Source organism: Rhinatrema bivittatum, chromosome 8 (genome assembly GCF_901001135.1).
Source record: "Rhinatrema bivittatum chromosome 8, aRhiBiv1.1, whole genome shotgun sequence".
In the NCBI taxonomy this organism is placed as follows: domain Eukaryota; kingdom Metazoa; phylum Chordata; class Amphibia; order Gymnophiona; family Rhinatrematidae; genus Rhinatrema; species Rhinatrema bivittatum.
This window is the reverse complement of record NC_042622.1, coordinates 164,116,025-164,133,403: the sequence shown is the minus strand read 5'-3', so window position 1 is coordinate 164,133,403 and position 17,379 is coordinate 164,116,025. Positions and strand designations below refer to the sequence as shown.

The window sequence follows — 17,379 nt, the reverse complement described above, 5'->3', positions numbered from 1 at the left end:
TGTATGGGAACCTTTGCATTTGAAAACCTGATGTAGATAAATACCTATTTAAATCAGAGATGTAGGTCCCACATACTTGCATCATAAAATTCAACTCCATACTATCCTCAGTGGGCCTGGGTATATCTGGCTTCTATCTCCAGCTATTACAGAATATTGAAATGTTCATGGGATGGAAGTGAGGGCTGAATGGGCCTGCTTATATGTATATATTAACAAGTGCCACCAGTGTAACTCAATCCCAAAAAATTCATCATCGTGTTTACTACAGAGATTATCTATACTATAAGCAGACAAAACTAAAACATAATTCTAGTTGCTCTGGGATACATTTAATATTGCAGTCATCCTTCTCATCTATCTGACTTGTAAGGGTGTCTTAATTTCTTGCTCTACAAAAGTAGTTTAGATAACATTTAAAAGAAAAATATGGGGTGGCATATTCAAAGTGCATTCAGTGCTCGATAGCCGGCTAAGTAGGATTTATCAATATATTCAGTGGCTGCTAGATAAGTCATTTATCTGGCTATCTTTTAGCTGCATAAAATGTGTGCATATCAGGGCGGTGCTACTTATCCAGTTAACTTAAGTTAATTGGATAAGTTAGACCAGCAATGGATATAACCTATCCAGCTAAGTAACAATTTGTGTGCAGATATTTAACAGTATAGCTGTGCCACTGAATATCCCTTCTTGTTCATACCCCAGATCAGTCCAAATAGGTTTTGCAACCCTACCAGCAGATGGAGACAGAGAACCAAAGACTTTGAAGCACTGCTACATAACCTAGAGTGCCACTTGCAGTCCCTCATTATTTTTCTCCAGCAGGTGATAGAGGTGCAAACCTGCAGTCTGGAGTTCAAAAAAAAAATTAGAGAGGTTAGAGAAGAGGAGATGCTCCCCGAGGTGTTAGGTTCCTTCGTGGACCATCCCTCAGGATGACCCAGGCAAGCAGGGGATTGGAAATCCCTGGGCAGCTTGACCCTCAGTGGTTCCATGGAACTGACAGTTGGGGGTCCCTGCTCCCTCTGCGATCCTGAAGGCGTCTTCCCAGATACCTAGCCAACAGCAGGAAAGTATTTGTGAGCATTTCAATGCATACTTCACTTTCAATGCATATCCAGCATAGCTCTCTGCTTCAATGGCAGGGGAGAAGAAAAACTAATACTTCACGCATATCCAGCATAGCTCTCTGCTTCAACGGCAGGGGAGAAGTAAAGGAAAATTAGTTTCTTACCTGATAATTTTCGTTCCTGTAGTACCAAGGATCAGCCCAGGACACCTGGGTTGTAACTCCGCACCAGTAGATGGAGACAGAGCAAAACTGTCGGACTGCGTCACATATGACTCTGTGTCAGTCACAGCCCCTTCAGTCGTACGTAATGTCAAAGTAGAAACACAACCACCGAACTAAAACTTGCTATAAACGCTAATAGAACGGGGAAATAAACACCCCTGCTGGAAACTGACTCTCCAACCGAGAGAGCTAAACAAGCGGAACAGATTAATCCAGAACAATGAGCGGACTCTCCGTTACTTCAGCGCAGCACTGCGGGCGGGATCCTGGACTGATCCTTGGTACTACAGGAACGAAAATTATCAGGTAAGAAACTAATTTTCCTTTCCCTGTACGTACCAGGATCAGTCCAGGACACCTGGGATGTACCAGAGCTAAGTTACCTAGGGTGGGAAGCAGAGAGTCCCGCTCGGAGTACCCTCTCTCCAAAACCCCCGGAATCGGTAGCCCGGACATCCAACCGGTAATGCCTGATAAAGGTATGCAACGACTTCCAGGTAGCCGCCCTGCAAATCTCTTGAGGCGATACCTGAGAAGCTTCCGCCCAAGACGCAGCTTGAGATCGAGTCGAGTGAGCCTGAAGACCCACGGGAACCGGCTTTCCCCGCACCAAGTACGCCGAACCAATGGCCTCCTTGAGCCAACGGTTCTTATGGCCTGGATTGGCCACTGTTAGAAACAGGATGCTGGGCTTGATGGACCCTTGGTCTGAACCAGTATGGCATGTTCTTATGATTCCTTTGCTTTTAAATGGCTTCAGGCATTTAAAAAAAACAGGGTCAATTACCGAGGGATCTGCTAAGATAGGATCTTCAAAGGCTTTTGATCTCTACCCTGTCCTAAGGAAAGAAGCCGAAGAAAGGTAAAAGGATCATCCGATTTAGATACCCTGATTAGACTGGCTTCTCTGTGGCCTATAGTGTGCAGGATCTTGCAGAAGATTCCTGGACATCAGGGGCTAGTGTTATTGGTAGCTCCTGATTGGCTATGGTGTTCCTGGTAGTGGTATGCAGATCAAATAATGATGCTGGATGGGATCTGCTATGGTTGTTGACTCAGGATAGGGGCCTATTGTTCAGGGACTGGTGGTGCCCGAGAATCCATCTGTTCTCTTATGGCTTGGTTCATGATGAGCGAGCTCATCTGTCAGAGAAGGAATATTTTCAGAAGGTTGTAAATATCCTTTTGTGGTACAAGAAAGTTTTCACATACTTGGAGAATGTGAAATTCTGGAAGCTGGAGGTTTGGTGCTTGGTTAGGAAGATCTCGAAGAGAGGAGCTTTGGTGTCAGTTATCTTAATATTCCTGCAATGGGGGGATTGGATAAGGATTGGTCCTTAAATTCCTAAAGGTGCAGGGTAGTGGCTATTGACTGTTCCAGAGTATGAGCAGAACCTTCTCATCCGAATGCATCTTGTTTCCTTCAGGGAGTGAAGTGGTGAGAGAGTCAGTACCTGCCTGGAATCTGAATTTGGCATGGACATACCTGATTGCTCATCCATTCGAGCCTCTGAGAGAGGAGTCATTTAAGCTGCTTGCTCTTAAAGCAGTGTTTTTTGGTAGCAGTCTGTTCCACCAGACTAATTTCAGAACTGCAGGCTCTGGCATAGAGCCATTTTTTGGGTTTTTTAGATGACATGATGAAGAACCATACAGTTCCTTTGTTCCTCCTTAAGGTGGCTTCACCCTTTTCGTCTTAACCAGATGTTCCCTGTACGTACCAGGATCAGTCCAGACAGCTGGGTTATGCCTCCTGTCCAGCAGATGGAGTCAGAGAGAAAACTGAAAGCACCCCCTAGATATATTGGTGTGCCACCTGCGATCCCTCAGTATTATCTCTGACTCCAGCAGATTGAGAGGCATAACCTGCGGTCCTGGCCTGGTCAGTTTGTCAGTACTGGGAAACAAATTATTATAGTACGCTAGTTATACTTAGGACCGGATCAAGTGGTTTCTTCTCTCTCCTGTTGTGTTATTCTTGTTAGACTGTCTGTTTCTCTCTTTCTCTCCCTGGCAGCGCAGGAGCTTAGAGCGTGGCAGGCACAGAGGGCTTGCCCTCTTATTTTCCCCGGCTTAGAGTGTCCATGAGGCTGGGGGAGAGTTTACCGGTGGGCCGGTCACCCTCCCCCCATTTTCCAGGGTCCTAGCCCTGAAGGGGGTTTAGAAGGAGAGCAAAGTTGAAAAAAAAAAAAAAAAAAAAGACAAAAAAGTGTTTGAGCCATTTAAGGCCTGTTGGTGACAGGCAGTGAGCTGGTTTTGTTGCTTAGCCCCGGCCTGCCAGTGCCTCTACGGACGTCGGAAGGGGTGGCTGGGTCACCCGGCGCAGTTCTCTGGTACAATTTACTTTCCTTCTTTTTTGGCGTGCTTTTCTGGCAGCTCCTCTGCCGCCGCGATGCAGCGTTCTTCGGCCTCACAGCCTGTGGGGGGGCGGGGCGCGACTCTCCCGGGAGGGTCTCTGCTCCCACTGTCTTCCCGGGGGCGGGGGACCTTCCCGGGGGTCGAGCGCTGCCCGCAGCGATTCTTCTCTGCCCCCGACGCCGCGGTTTAGCACAGCTCCGAGCAGCCATCCTCCGGCCCCTCCTCCTTCGGGGAGGTGAGCGGCGGCCATCTTGGCCACGAGGCAGGCGGATCACTCGGCTGCAGAGGAGGAAACCTCTCCTCCCCCTTCCCTTCCTGACCTCAGCCCGCGCCCACGGGGCGATTTGGGGGATTTCGGAGCCCCCCCTTCTCCCGGGCTCACATAAGTTGAATTCAAAAACAAACAAAAAAAAAAGGTCGGTGCCGTTTTCGTCTGTCTGTGTGCTCCTAAAGCACAAAGCTCTACTGCAGGCAGAATCTGGTGGGGAAGCAGCAGGTCCCTCTCCCCCGAAGACTCCCAGGACAGGAGACCCCGCTGGGGGCGGGGATCTACAGAGACGCAGGCCACCCGCCCGAGGGGGGGGGCCGGGAGTGCGGGGGACTCAGTAGCCACTCCGGGCCCTCCAGGGAGGGCACCAGAGTTGCATGCAGCGGACGACCTAGAGGTCTTAGAAGGGATGCCCCCAGGTGCTACATTTATTTGGGAAGGATGAGTTAAGTCCCTCATCCTCCATGTCCTGCAAGGGCGGGAGCTGCCTGCTCCACCTTCCAATGTTGCTACCTCCACGGGGGATATTGCTATGGCCAGCCTTCGGGCCCCCCGATTTTCCCTTTACATCCCAAGGTTTTCTAAATTTTTTCTAGGGAATGGGAATTACCGGAGGCTTCCCTGCGGATGAACAGGGCCATAAAAAAAAAAATAAAAAATTTGTGTTCGTGACCCGCGGTATATTTGGATCTGTTCCAGACGCCCGCGGTGCATTCAGCGATCACGGCTGTGGTCAAACATACGGCTAGTCCGGTTACGGGGGGAATAGCCTTGCAGGATCTCCAGGACCCTAGGTTGGAGGCCTTATTGAAACGCATTTTTGACGTGGCGGCCTTGGGGGGTACGAGCAGCCGCGTGCAGCAGTCTCGTCCAGAGGGCCATCCTGCGCTGGGTCGAACAGCCTTGACCGCGCAGGAGCTCCCTCCGGCTGTGGCGGAGCGGGCAAAATTGTATTGAAGCGCCGGTCGCATACGCAGCGGATGTTTTATATGATTGCTGCGCACTTCAGCGAGAATTATGTCCTCTACAGTTTCAGTGCGGCAGTTGTTGTGGCTCCGTCGTTGGTCGGCAGACGCCTCCTCCAAGGCCAGGTTAGGCTCCTTCCCCTCTTAAGGGCAAGTTGTTATTCGGTGAGGAACTAGATCAGATTATTAAGGACCTGGGAGATAAATAGGTTTACAAATTGCCCGAGGACAAGCCCCATCGGTTTCGGCCCTCTGGGAATACCAGGGCTCGGTTTCTGGGTCAACGGCGTTTCCGTACGGGTATGGGTGATTTCTTCCCCAGATGCAGCAACCCACGACGTCCCAGTCCTGGTCTTCTTCCTTTCATGGTAGGCGGCCTCCGCGGGGAGGTGCCTCGCAAGGATTTCTGCCGGCAAGCCCGCTCATTGAAGACGCGCAGTCCCGCTCCTCCGTTCCTTTAACCGGAGATCGGCTGTCCCGTCTTTGGGAGGAGTGGGTCCAAATAACTTCGGATCTATGAGTGCAAGACGTGACTCGGCGAGGTTACGAGTTGGATTTTGCATGTTCACTCCGGGATCTCTTCATAACATCGCTGTGCGGGCCCCCGGAGAAGCAGCAAGCTGTACTTCAGTGGTCCCGGTCCCACCGGACGACATCAAGACAGGTCGGTATTCCATATACTTTCTGGTTCCCAAGAAGGAGGGCACCTTCAGACCGATCTTGGATCTCAAAGGGGGTGATCAAGGCCTTACGCGTGCCTCGTTTTCGGATGGAAACGCTACGGTCGGTTATTGCGGCCGTTTACAGGGGAGACTTTTGGCTTCTTGGCCCTGGCCGAGGCGTATCTTCACATCGGTATCCGAGAGCGGCATCTGAGGTACTTGTGGTTCATGGTGTTGGGACGTCATGGCCAATTTGTGCCCTTCCATTCGGGCTGACGACCGCTCCTCAGGTATTCACCAAGGTTCTCGTAGAGGTTGCGGCCTCTCTCAGTCGGCAAGGGGTTGTAGTGCATCCCTATCTTGACGATTGCTTCCCTCCGGACGAAGTCGCGAGACTCTTGCAATCGGGCGGTTCCTTGGTGGTGCGGCAACTTCAGTTGTTGGGTTGGGTGGTCAGCCTCGCGACGAGTTGACTCGAGACGACCCAACAGTTGGAATTTTTGGACGCTCGCTTCAATACCCTAAAGGGCAAGGTTGTTTCTCCCACATCAACGCATGCTCAATCATGGCTCAGGTGGGGCGCCTGATTGCCCTTCCCATTCCTACGGCTTGGGATTATTTAAAGATCATTGGTCCTTTGGAGTCTACTGCGGAGTTAGTGCAGTGGACTTTTGCGCAAATGCGGCCATTACAAACCGCATTGCTTTCTCGTTGGGATCTCAGGTCCGAGGTTTACGGCCTGGAACTGCCCTGGCTGGACCCGGCCCACTCCAGTCCTTCCAGGTGGCTAACTCCCGGTCTTCTCCTGCAGGGTGCGGACCTGGAGCCTCCGTCTTGGATTGTGGTGACGACGGATGCCAGCCTATCGGCCTGGGGGGGGCGTTCTGTCAGGCCCGAGCAGTCCAGGGCGCTTGGACAGCGCTCCAGTCCACTTGGTCCATCAATCGCCTGGAGACCAGAGCGGTGCTTCTGGCCTTACGCCGCCTCCTCCCGATCGTCCACGACCGAGCGGTCCGGATTCTGGTGGACAATGCGACTACAGTGGCGTAAGTAAATCGACAGGGGCGGCACTTGTCGAGCATAGCGGCCACTCACATTGCCGGCGTGGACAACGGGCAGGCGGATTCTCTCAGTCGTCGGCATCTAGATCCCGGAGTATGGGAGCTGTCGGCGGAGGCGATGCACCTCATCGCCCAGCGTTGGGGGACCCCACGCTTGGATCTGATGGCGACCAGACTAAATGCGAAAGCGGTGCATTTCTTCGGCCGAAGGTGGGAACACGGGTCAGAAGGAGTGGACACGTTGGTGCTTCCGTGGCCCCGTCAGTTTCTTCTTTACGTGTTTTCCTCCATGGCCTCTGGTCGGAAAGGTGTTGCGGCGCATAGAGTATCACCAAGGCCTGGTGATTCTTGTACCTCTGGAATGGCCGCGCCGTCCGTGGTTTGCGGTTTCGTCAACCGGCCGGTCGACGGTCCACTACGGCTGGGGCATCTTCCAAATCTTCTCCGTCAGGGCCCGGTGTTTTCGATCTGGCGGATCACTTTTGGCTGGCGGCCTGGCTTATCAGCGGAAACAGTTGAGGTAGAGAGGCTATTCAGACGCGGTTGTTTCAACTCTCCCTCAGGCGCGAAGGTCTTTGGAAGATTTCCACGTTTGGTGCGCTGCGCTACCTGTTGTGCCCCGTCATTCGTCTGTGGGTCACATTCCTTCGTTTCTGCACGATGGCCTGCAGAAGGGGTTGGCGTACAATTCGCTCCGAGTTCAGGTTGCGGCATTAGGTTACTTGAGAGGCAAGGTCGAGGGGTTTTCTCTTGCGAGTCACCCTGCTGTTGTGCGGTTTTGTTTTGAGAGGTGGTCGGAATTGGCGACCTCTGGTGCGTGTTCCTTGTCCTTCCTGGAACTTGAGCTTGGTACTCCGTGGCCTGTGTGCGGCACGTTTGAGCCTATCAGGATGGCTTCCTTGACGGACCTACCTCTCGAGACGGTTTTCCTAGTGGCCATCTCCTCGGTCCGTCGTGTTTCTGAGCTGCAAGCTCTTTCCTGCAGAGCACCATTCTAGCATGTTTCCACGTCGGGAGTCTCCTTACAGACCGTACCCTCCTTCTTACCTAAGGTGGTTTCTTCGTTCCATGTTAACCAGACGGTTGATTTGCCCTCTTTCTCGGAAGAGGAGCTCCGGTCGGCTCCAGGCAAAGACCTGAGGCGTTTGGACGTCCGTCGGGTCCTTCTGCGTTATCTGGAGGTTATCAACGACTTTAGTAGGTCAGACCACCTGTTTGTCTTGTGGAATGGGCCCAAGAAGGGGCTTCAGGCGTCCAAGTCTATTATCGCCGCTGGTTGAAGGGCGCTATCGCGTCCACGTATATTGGTTGCGGTAAACCGGTTCCAGATGGGCTTACGGCTCATTCTTTGTGTTCTCAGGCGACTTCGTGGGCGGAAAACGTCAATTGGTCTCTAGTCGAGAGATCTGCAGGGCGGCCACTTGGTAATCATGGTATACGTTTTCCCGGCATTATCGGTTGGATGTCCGTGGTCCGTCCGCTCAGTCGTTTGGGAGCAGCGTGATTCGAGCGGGACTCTCAGGGTCCCACCCCAGTTCAGGCGGCTCGGGTACATCCCAGCTGTCTGGACTCATCCTGGTACGTACAGGGAAAGGAAAATTAGGTTCTTACCTTTGCTAATTTTCGTTCCTGTAGTACCAAGGATCAGTCCAGACGCCCGCCCACGGTTCTGGGAGTCCGCTCGTCTTCTCATATTCCACGGTCCTTCCTTGGCAGATTGTGTTCGCTACGTTCGGACCAGTTTTTAAGGGTAAGTTGTAATTCCTCAGTTTGTCTTTTACACTATCTGTGTTGTATTAGTTCTACCTGGTCTTCTATGTTGTCCAGGAAGTTTCTGTTTGATCTAGTCTTTAAGTACCTACATGCCTACAAAATTACAAAGGGGTACAGGAAATTTTTGAGGAAGTTGTCTGAAGTGGTCAATTACTTATTTCTGCTTTGATATCACATATACTGAGGGATCGCAGGTGGCACACCAGTATATCTAGGGGGTGCTTTCAGTTTTCTCTCTGACTCCATCTGCTGGACAGGAGGCATAACCCAGCTGTCTGGACTGATCCTTGGTACTACAGGAACGAAAATTAGCAAAGGTAAGAACCTAATTTTCCTATCTCTCCCTTCCTGTCAAAGGAACTCTGGAGATGAGTACTTCAACTTTGTTTAGATGTTGAAGTTCTTCTGCAATATTCCAGGTCACTAATTTTCAGAATCTTACAGTATAAGGAAGGTTCCATGTTACTTTTAATGGTTCTAGAAAGGGCAGAGCAGCTTTGAAGGCTTCAGAAGCTCATGGATTAAGGAAATGATGGAGAGGATTGCATATCCAAGGGATTGCTGCATGCTGAGAAATTGAGGATGTCATATACCAGACAGCTTTGTGGGCAAAACTTAACCTGGTGTCACCTTTGGAGATTTGCAGCATGGTGACCTGGTCTTCCTTGCATGCTTCTTCAAAGCAGTATCATCTTGACCTTTGAGCCAGGGAAGGAACTTATTTGGTTAAGAAACCTTGAGAACAAACTTGGCAGTGTCTCACCCCAATAGAGGGATAGCTTGGATACATCCCATGCATCTGGACTAATCTGGCTGGATGAAGGGAGAGAAGAAATTTAATTCCTACCTAATAATTTCCTTTCCTTGAGTTTAGCCAGACCAGTCCAGGACTCTCCTTGTTCTGCCAAGCATATAATTCTCCTGTTTGCTAGTCAACATGATCGATATTAAGGTAATAAACCTTATCTGGGAATATAAGATATGTCTGTTCAATTTCTTGTTTTCTGTTTGTTGTCCGTTGGAAGCCCTCTGATTTTTTGCATAGTGGGCAAGGGAAAAGTTTAGTGTGTTAAAAATGTTTATCTTAGCTTTTTACCTTGAATACTGGCAGGCTGAAATCAGCACGGGAGCCTATACAGGGTGACATTAGCAAGCCTATTAGTCTTTTAAACACATTTTAATCTAGAGAGAGGGAGATAGTGGACAGTATTCGAGAGGTTGGTAGCCCAGAGCAAGGCTTGTTCTGCTGTCTGGAGCACATTGAGAAGTATCTAACATGGTAGCCTCTATTTAGTGGGAGCAAGCTGCTTCCTACATGAACAGCATGAAAAATGAGATTAGTGCAGTGGGGTTCTGGGAGATCTTGTGATTCCTTTCTTTAACTTCCTCTATTTGTCTGGATTGAAAAGAAGAGGATAGAAAGGATTGTATGGCTTTTGCTCATCCTTAATTTTTTTTTTCTGCATTTAGAGTATGAAACAGATGCAAGATATTATGCAGGCGCAGGAGGAGAAGTTTCTGCAGCTGGTGCATGAGAGAAGAGACACAGAGGTACACATCCCAGCTGTGCAGCTAATGATAAGAACCCTTTCAGAAAGGAGAGTAGGCCAGGCCTCGAGCCTCAGAAGAGGACAATAATCCCAACTGAGCTCCAGATTAGGAAAAAGACCTTGGAGTCCTTGTGGATAATACCTTTGAAATCCTTAGCTCAGTGTGTAGCAGGAGTCAAAAAAGCAAATGGAATGTTATGAATTATTTGGAAAGGGATAAGGAATAAATCTGAGAATATTATAGTGCCTCTGAATCAATCTATGGTGCAATTACGCCTTGAGTATTATATAAAGTTCTGATCACCTCAACTCAAACAAGATAGAACTAGAAAAGGTACAGAGAAAAGTGATCAAAATGATAAAGGGGATGAAACAATTCCCCCATGAGGAAAGGCTAAAGAGTATAAGGCTGTTCAGCCTGGAAAGGAGATATGATAGAATTGTATAAAATGAGTAGAGTGGAACAAGTTTATAGGGAATGGTTATTTACTCATTCTTATAGTATTAGGACAGGGGTACACTCCATCAAACTAAGTAGCAACAGATTTAAGACAAATCTGAGTATTGTTCACTTCGTGAACAATGAAGCTGTGGAAGTTATTACTGGAGGATATGATCAAGGCCAGTAGTATATCTGGGTTTAAAAAAAAAAAAGGTTTAGACATGTCTCTTATCAATTAGCCAGTAGATAACTGACTCTTGGAGCAACATGAATTTCCTAACGTGTAGCAGATGGACTCAGGACCAATGGGTATAGTGTGCTCCTGATAGCAGATGGAGACTGAGTCAGATTTCAATCTGACGTCAGCACTACATAGACCCGTGCAGGAAGCTCTGCTCTTCAGTATTTTTCCGAATCCTTAGCAGTTCGGGACTATACATACGCTTGCACAGCATTAGAAAATCCAAACCAAAGAAGAAAATTCCAAACAAGAGATAATCTTACCTCTACAGACGAGCCCCGCTCTCCTGCGGTGATACCTAAAGGTCCCTCCCCCAGTCGAGAATTCCTGAGGTGATTTCCGAGATCCCTCAGAGGTAAGCTTTGGTCCAGTAGCCGGTTCCCGGCGTGGACTTAGCCCCCAGGAATGGGAGTGGCTGAGAGGCAGTGGATGCAAGACTGAGTGCGGCGGTGAAGGTAAATTCCCTCTCCCCCCGCAGCCGGAGACCGCCCGGCTCCAGACTGGGAAACGCCGAGACAAGGTAAGGTAGAAAACTTTCTTGAGGCTCGGATAACTGTAGAGATCGCCAGCTAGTGTCTGTCCCATCGGGTTGATCAGCCCAGTCCGGGCTAGACCCCGATCTGGCTCGAGGGTCCTCCCACGTGGAGACCCTCCGAGGGGGGGGGGGGGGGCGCCATCTTGCTCACGTGGTCACCGGCACCATTTTCCCCCCTTGATCACCGTACTATCCGCCTAACTGAGCCGTGCGCACAGTGGAAAGCCGGGCGCATAACATACTTGTGCGCACAGCGGCGCGCGCATAGGTGCCGGGCGCACAGCGACACACTCAACAGCGCCGGGCGCACAGTGACACAGTCAACAGCGCCAGGCGCACAAGTTCAGCTACACGCGCATCTCCATAAGCGCACATACCGGCCTGCACACATACCTTCGCAGCTTGCATGCGCACCCGGAGTGCATATCTAAGCCTCACAGTGCGCGCATATAGACGCACAGACCGGGTTTGAATGCCCCTACGCGCACAAACTATGGCACCACCGGCCAGGAAAGCCAAAGCACAAGCCCTCTGCCCAACCTGCCACATAAGAGCTGCGCAGCATGAAGAGGCTACTGCCCTGTGCCTACAGTGCGAGACGGCTCTGGAAGAACCAGGGCAAGGTCCCCCCCAGCCAGTACAGGAATCCAGATCCACCGTTCCCTGTACGTACCTGGATCAGTCCAGACAGTGGGTTATGTCCCCAATCCAGCAGATGGAGTCAGCACAAGCTTTGAGGGGGCGTCACCCTATATACCACTACCCCCTCTGCAGGAGTTCAGTATCTTCTGACTCCAGCAGATGCGAGTAGGGTATCCTGGGTTTCTCCCATTGAGATAGGATTTTCCCTGTGCTTTTCTTACTGATTTTCGACTTTGGCCTCTGCCTATTTGTTTTTTGCTTGGATCAAGTTGTTGTGTTTAAAAAAAAAAAAAAAAAAAAAACTGAAAAAGTTTACACTTTTGGGGAGCTGGGTTTCCCTTACCCTCTGTGTCCTCTCTCTTGCCTGTGCTGCGTTTTGGACAGGGTAAGTTTGCATTTTGTGTTGTTTCTTTCTTTTGCAGCTCTCCAGTCCTCCGGGGGCCGCGCAGGTGTCGGTGGTGCCGACCTCCCCGCGCTGATTTCCTTGCCGGCGGCCATTTTGCAGCTCCTCAGGGGCTGCTGTGGCAGGCAGGCAGGCCGTTTTCGGCGGGTTGTGTGGCCAGGAGGCCCCCCCGCGGCACTTGGAGCTTCCTCCGGCGGGCAGTGCAGGCCGATCGGGCCCCCCCCGCGGCGCCGTTTTGCGCTCTCTCGCGGCCCCCCCCCGAGGCTAAAGGATTTGATTGAGGCTGTTCTTCACACGCGATCTCCATGCCGCGGCCGTCGCGCTGCTCAGCTGTGGCAGGCAGGCAGGCCGTTTTCGGCGGGTTGTGCGGCCAGGAGGCCCCCCCGCGGCACTTGGAGCTCCCTCCGGCGGGCAGTGCAGGCCGATCGGGCCCCCCCGCGGCGCCGGGGTTGTGTGGCCAGGAGGCCCCCCCGCGGCACTTGGAGCTTCCTCCGGCGGGCAGTTCAGGCCGATCGGGCCCCCCCGCGGCGCCGTTTTGCGCTCTCTCGCGGCCCCCCCCGAGGCTGAAGGATTTGATTGAGGCTGTTCTTCACACGCGATCCCCATGCCGCGGCCGTCGCGCTGCTCAGCCTGCGGGGAGCCGGGGCCCCGCATTTCTCGGGACGACATTTGCGCTCGGTGCCCCCCCGGGGGGGAGGGCACCTCGCAGTCCCTCGACAATTTTCACCTCCCTTTCCAGTTTGCCCGGGCAGCGTGGGCAGGCCCCTCCCCCATTCGTGGCGGGAACGGCGGCCATTTTGCATCCACAGCGCCCTGAGGGGTCTCAGGGAGCGCTGGAGGATAGGGAAGCGGTAGCGGCTTCTCTCCCAACCCTGGTACCGGAACCGGGTCCGCAGGGACAGGGTGCCACGGCCCCTCCTTCGGCCGGGGCCTCCTCGGGCAGGCCGGGGTTTTTTCCCCGGAATTTATTTTGCTTCTGCACAAGGCACATTTGCAGGGGTTGGACGCACCGGCAGGGCCTCCCCCGGCTAAGGTCCCTCGGACGGCGACTGCTTCTCAGGCCCCCCCCCCCCCCCCGTCCTGACGGGCGTGGGGGCCCCCAAACACCCCCCCCCCCCCGGTCCGGGCCCGACCCCTCCCGGGGCCGGTGGGAGCGGCACCAGACCCGGGGGCTCCTGACCCTGATGATACGGACTGGGACCAGGCGGATTCCACGCCGGAGGGGAATGATCCGCGCACGCTTCGCCTCTGCTAGAGGGAAGAGCTGGACGACCTTATCCTGCTGATTCTCCAGGAGCTGGATCTCAACCCGCCGCCGGATCCGCCCGCGCCTGTAGCGCCTGCGGTCGTCACCTCGTCGAAGACGGGGGATCCGGTCCTAGCGGCTTCCCTGAAGGTCGAAAGGGCCATGGAAAAGTTGTATCCCTTGCCGGAAGATTTTCTGGACCTCTTTAGGGTACCAAAAGTGGACTCCGCGGTGTCGACGGTCATGAAGAGGACGACGATCCCAGTGACGGGAGGCGCGGCCCTGCGGGATACACAGGATCGCAAGTTGGAGGTTTTCCTCAAAAAGGTCTTCGAGCGGGCAAGCCTCCTCTGGGTGCAGCAACTTCTCCCGTCCCAGGCCCTCCCTCCCGAGGAGGCCGCCCAGTCGGATAGGATGGAAGCCACGGTGGCGTACGGGGCGGATGCCTCGTACGATCTGTTTCGGGTGCTGGCGCGTTCCATGGTTTCGGTGGTGTCGGCCAGACGTTTGCTGTGGCTTCGCAACTGGGCGGCGGATACGTCCTCCAAGTCGAGTCTAGGCTCCCTGCCTTTCAGGGGTAAGTTCCTCTTCGGAGAGGATTTGGATCAAATCATCAAGCCCCTGGGGTAAAATGCGGGTCATCGTCTGCCGGAGGACAGATACCGGTCTTCTACCGGAACTACAGACCGACGGGCTCCAGGCCCTCCGCTCCCAGGTCTCAGCCCTGGTCGCGTTCCTTTCGCGGGCGCCGGCCCGCACGCTCCACCCCCGGGACGGGACTCCCCTCTCCCAAATCCTCGCAAGGATGCCAGGCTCGCCCACTCCGTCGTCCCCAGGCTTGGGGGTCGGCGGGCGTTATTCTACAAGGAGTGGGTGCACATCACCTCGGACCAGTGGGTCCTGGACACCATAGAACACAGCTACGCTTTGGAGTTTTGTCCGCGTTCCGCAGGGCCGGTTCATCTTCTCCACCTGCGGATCGGGTCCCGAGCGAAGGGCTGTGCAGTTAACACTGGACAGGCTCCGGGAGATAGGCACTATTGCGCCCGCGAGGTGGACTTGGGCCATTATTCGATTTACTTCGTGGTGCCAAAGAAGGACGGTTCCTACAGGCCCCTCCTGGATATCAAGGAAGTCAACAAGTCCCTCCGGGTGGTCCGGTTCCGCATGGAAACGCTGCGGTCGGTGATTGCGGCGGTGCATCGGGGGGGGAGTTCCTCGCCCCCTGGGATCTGACGGAGGCATACCTGCACATTCCCATCCACCGGGAACATCATTGCCTTCTCAGGTTCAAGATTCTGGACCAGCATTTCCAATTTATAGCCCTCCCATTCGGGTTGGCGACGGCCCCGCGCACTTTTCCCAAGATCATGGCAGTGGTGGCGGCTGCCCTTCGGAAGGAGGGCACTCTAGGCCATCCATATCTGGACGATTGGCTCGTTCGAGCGAAGTCTTTCTGCCACGGCCAGAAGGCGGTGGCCAGGGTAGTACAGTTCCGGCGGTCCCTGGAATGGGTGGTGAAGTACAGTTCCGGCAGTCCCTCGAATGGGAGGTGAATTTTTCCAAGAGCTTCCTCGTGCCCTCGTAGCGCTTGACGCCCGTCTGGGCAAGGTTTTTCTGCGGCAGGACAAGGCGCACTCCTTGCGGGATCACATACGGCGGTTTTCTGCGTTACCAGATCCCACCTCCTGGGACTACCTGCAGCTCCTGGGGGTGATGGTCTCCACCATCGACATGGTCCCTTGGGCGTTTGCGCGCCTCCCGCCGATACAGCGAGCTCTCCTTTCCCGTTGGAAACCGCCCTCGCAGGACTACCGGGTGACCCTCCCTCTGCCGCAAGTGGCCAGGAACAGTCTGCGCTGGTGGTTGGATCCGGCGAATCTGGCTCGCGGCGTGTCCAACAACGCCAGTCTCGTCGGCTGGGGGGCAGCCTGCGACCGCAGCTCCACGCAGGGGACGTGGTCCGAGGAAGAGTCGAAATGGTCCATCAATCGTCTGGAGACCAGACAATATTATCGGACAACGCGACCACCGTGGCCTAGATCAACCGACAAGACGGCACTCGCAGCCCGCGGGTCGCGCTCGAGGCAGCGATGTTGATGCAGTGGGCGGAGCGGTATTCTGGTCCGCCGGGCGGCCTCGCACATCGCAGGGTTGGACAACGTCCGGGCAGATTTCCTCAGTCGTCAACTACTGGATCCCGGGGAATGGTCACTATCCGACGGGGCGATGCAACTGCTTGTCCATCGGTGGGGGACCCCTCACCTGGATCTGATGGCGTCCGCGCACAACGCCAAGGCTCCCCGTCTCTTCAGTCGCCGGAGGGAGCGAGGTGCGGAGGGAGTTGATGCTCTAGTGCTCCCATGGCCGTCCCATCTCCTTCAGAACACCCCGCAGAATAGAGTATCATCAGGGGACTGTGATCTTCGCGGTCCTTCTACAGCTGGTGATCGACAGACCCATCCGACTCGGGCATCTGTCACGGAACTCTTCTGTCTTGCGGCCTGGCTTTTGAGAGGCGCCGCCTCCGGCGCCGGGGCTACCAGAAGGCGGTACTGTCCACGCTGTTGAGTTCACGAAAGACGACGACGTCGATAGCCTATGTTAGGGGCTGGAAGGTGTTCGAGTTGTGGTTTGCCGATCAGGACACGGGACCAACTGAGGCTTCTGTTCCTCAGATCCTCCAACTTCTGCAAGCGGGAGTGGACAAGGGGCTCGCCTATAATTCCCTGCGGGTCCAGGTGGCCGCCCTGGTTCGCTATTGTGTGATGGGGATTCTCTACTGCAGCACCCGGGTATTGTTCGATTCCTCAAGGGTATTAAACATCTGCGGTCTCCATTGCGGGATCCTTGTCCCTCCTAGAGTCGAGCCACTGCGTAGTACAACGCTTAAGGATCTCACCCTTAAGGCAGTGTTCCTGGTGGCAATCTGTTCCGCTCGTCGCATATCGGAACTGCAGGCTCTGTCGTGTAGAGAGCCTTCTCTGCGTTTTCTCCGACTCTGGAGTTTCCATCCGCACCGTTCCATCTTTTCTCCCGAAGCTGGTGTCTGCATTCCATGTGAATCCGACGGTGGAACTGCCGTCCTTCTCGTGTTTTGAGCCGAAATCTCTACGACTCTTGGAAGTCAAGCGCACTCTGTGTATCTATCTGGAGGCTACGAGTGCGTATCTATCTGGAGGCTACGAGTGTGTTCCGGCCGTCGGACCATCTCTTCATCCTTGGGTCGGGTCCCAAGAACGGGGCCCAGGCCTCGAAGACGACGATTGCCAGATGGCTGAAGGCTGGCATTGCAGCTTCCTACATTGGGGTGGGGCGGACTCCCCCACCCGGCATTGTCGCGCATTCTACACGTGCTCTGGCGGCCTCTTGGGCGGAGGTCCGCTCGCTCTCTTCTCCAGCAATCGGTGGAGCAGCCACCTGGAAATCGTTGCATACGTTCTCAAGGCACTATTGCCTCCATCTCGCCTCTACTGTCTCTGGACATCTTGGCGAACAGGTTCTACGAGCAGGCCTCGCAGGACCCCACCCGATGTAGGGAAGCTTGGGTACATCCCACTGTCTGGACTGATCCAGGTACGTACAGGGAAAAGAAAATTATTATTTACCTGCTAATTTTCGTTCCTGTAGTACCATGGATCAGTCCAGACGCCCACCGCGTCTGGGTGCTCTGCCTGCTCGGTTCTTTTCTGTGGCTGCGTTTTCTTACGGCTTCCGCTCTTACTGCTTTCGCAGTTCCCCACAGGTTGTCTTGCTGTGTTTTTCGCCTTTCCTACCCGTTGGTAGGATCTTTACAGTTCTAGTTCTTATAGGTACCCGGTTGTTGTTGCCGGTTCTTTTTCAACTTGATCCATTAAGGGGTTCGGGTTTTCTACTCGGGCTTTGATATACTCGATACTGAACTCCTGCAGAGGGGGTAGTGGTATATAGGGTGAC

The 17,379-nt window shown here is 53.7% G+C and overlaps 1 protein-coding gene across 1 annotated transcript in view; it reads left to right on the top strand.

Moving 5' to 3' along the window:
* The window catches only part of SPAG5 (sperm associated antigen 5), a 131,844-nt gene that overhangs the window by 102,550 nt on the left and 11,915 nt on the right, over positions 1 to 17,379 (top strand). The window contains exon 14 of the mRNA XM_029613522.1: positions 9,855 to 9,935. Coding sequence (XP_029469382.1) covers positions 9,855 to 9,935 — 81 coding nt within the window. The remainder of the gene's footprint in view (positions 1 to 9,854; positions 9,936 to 17,379) is intronic.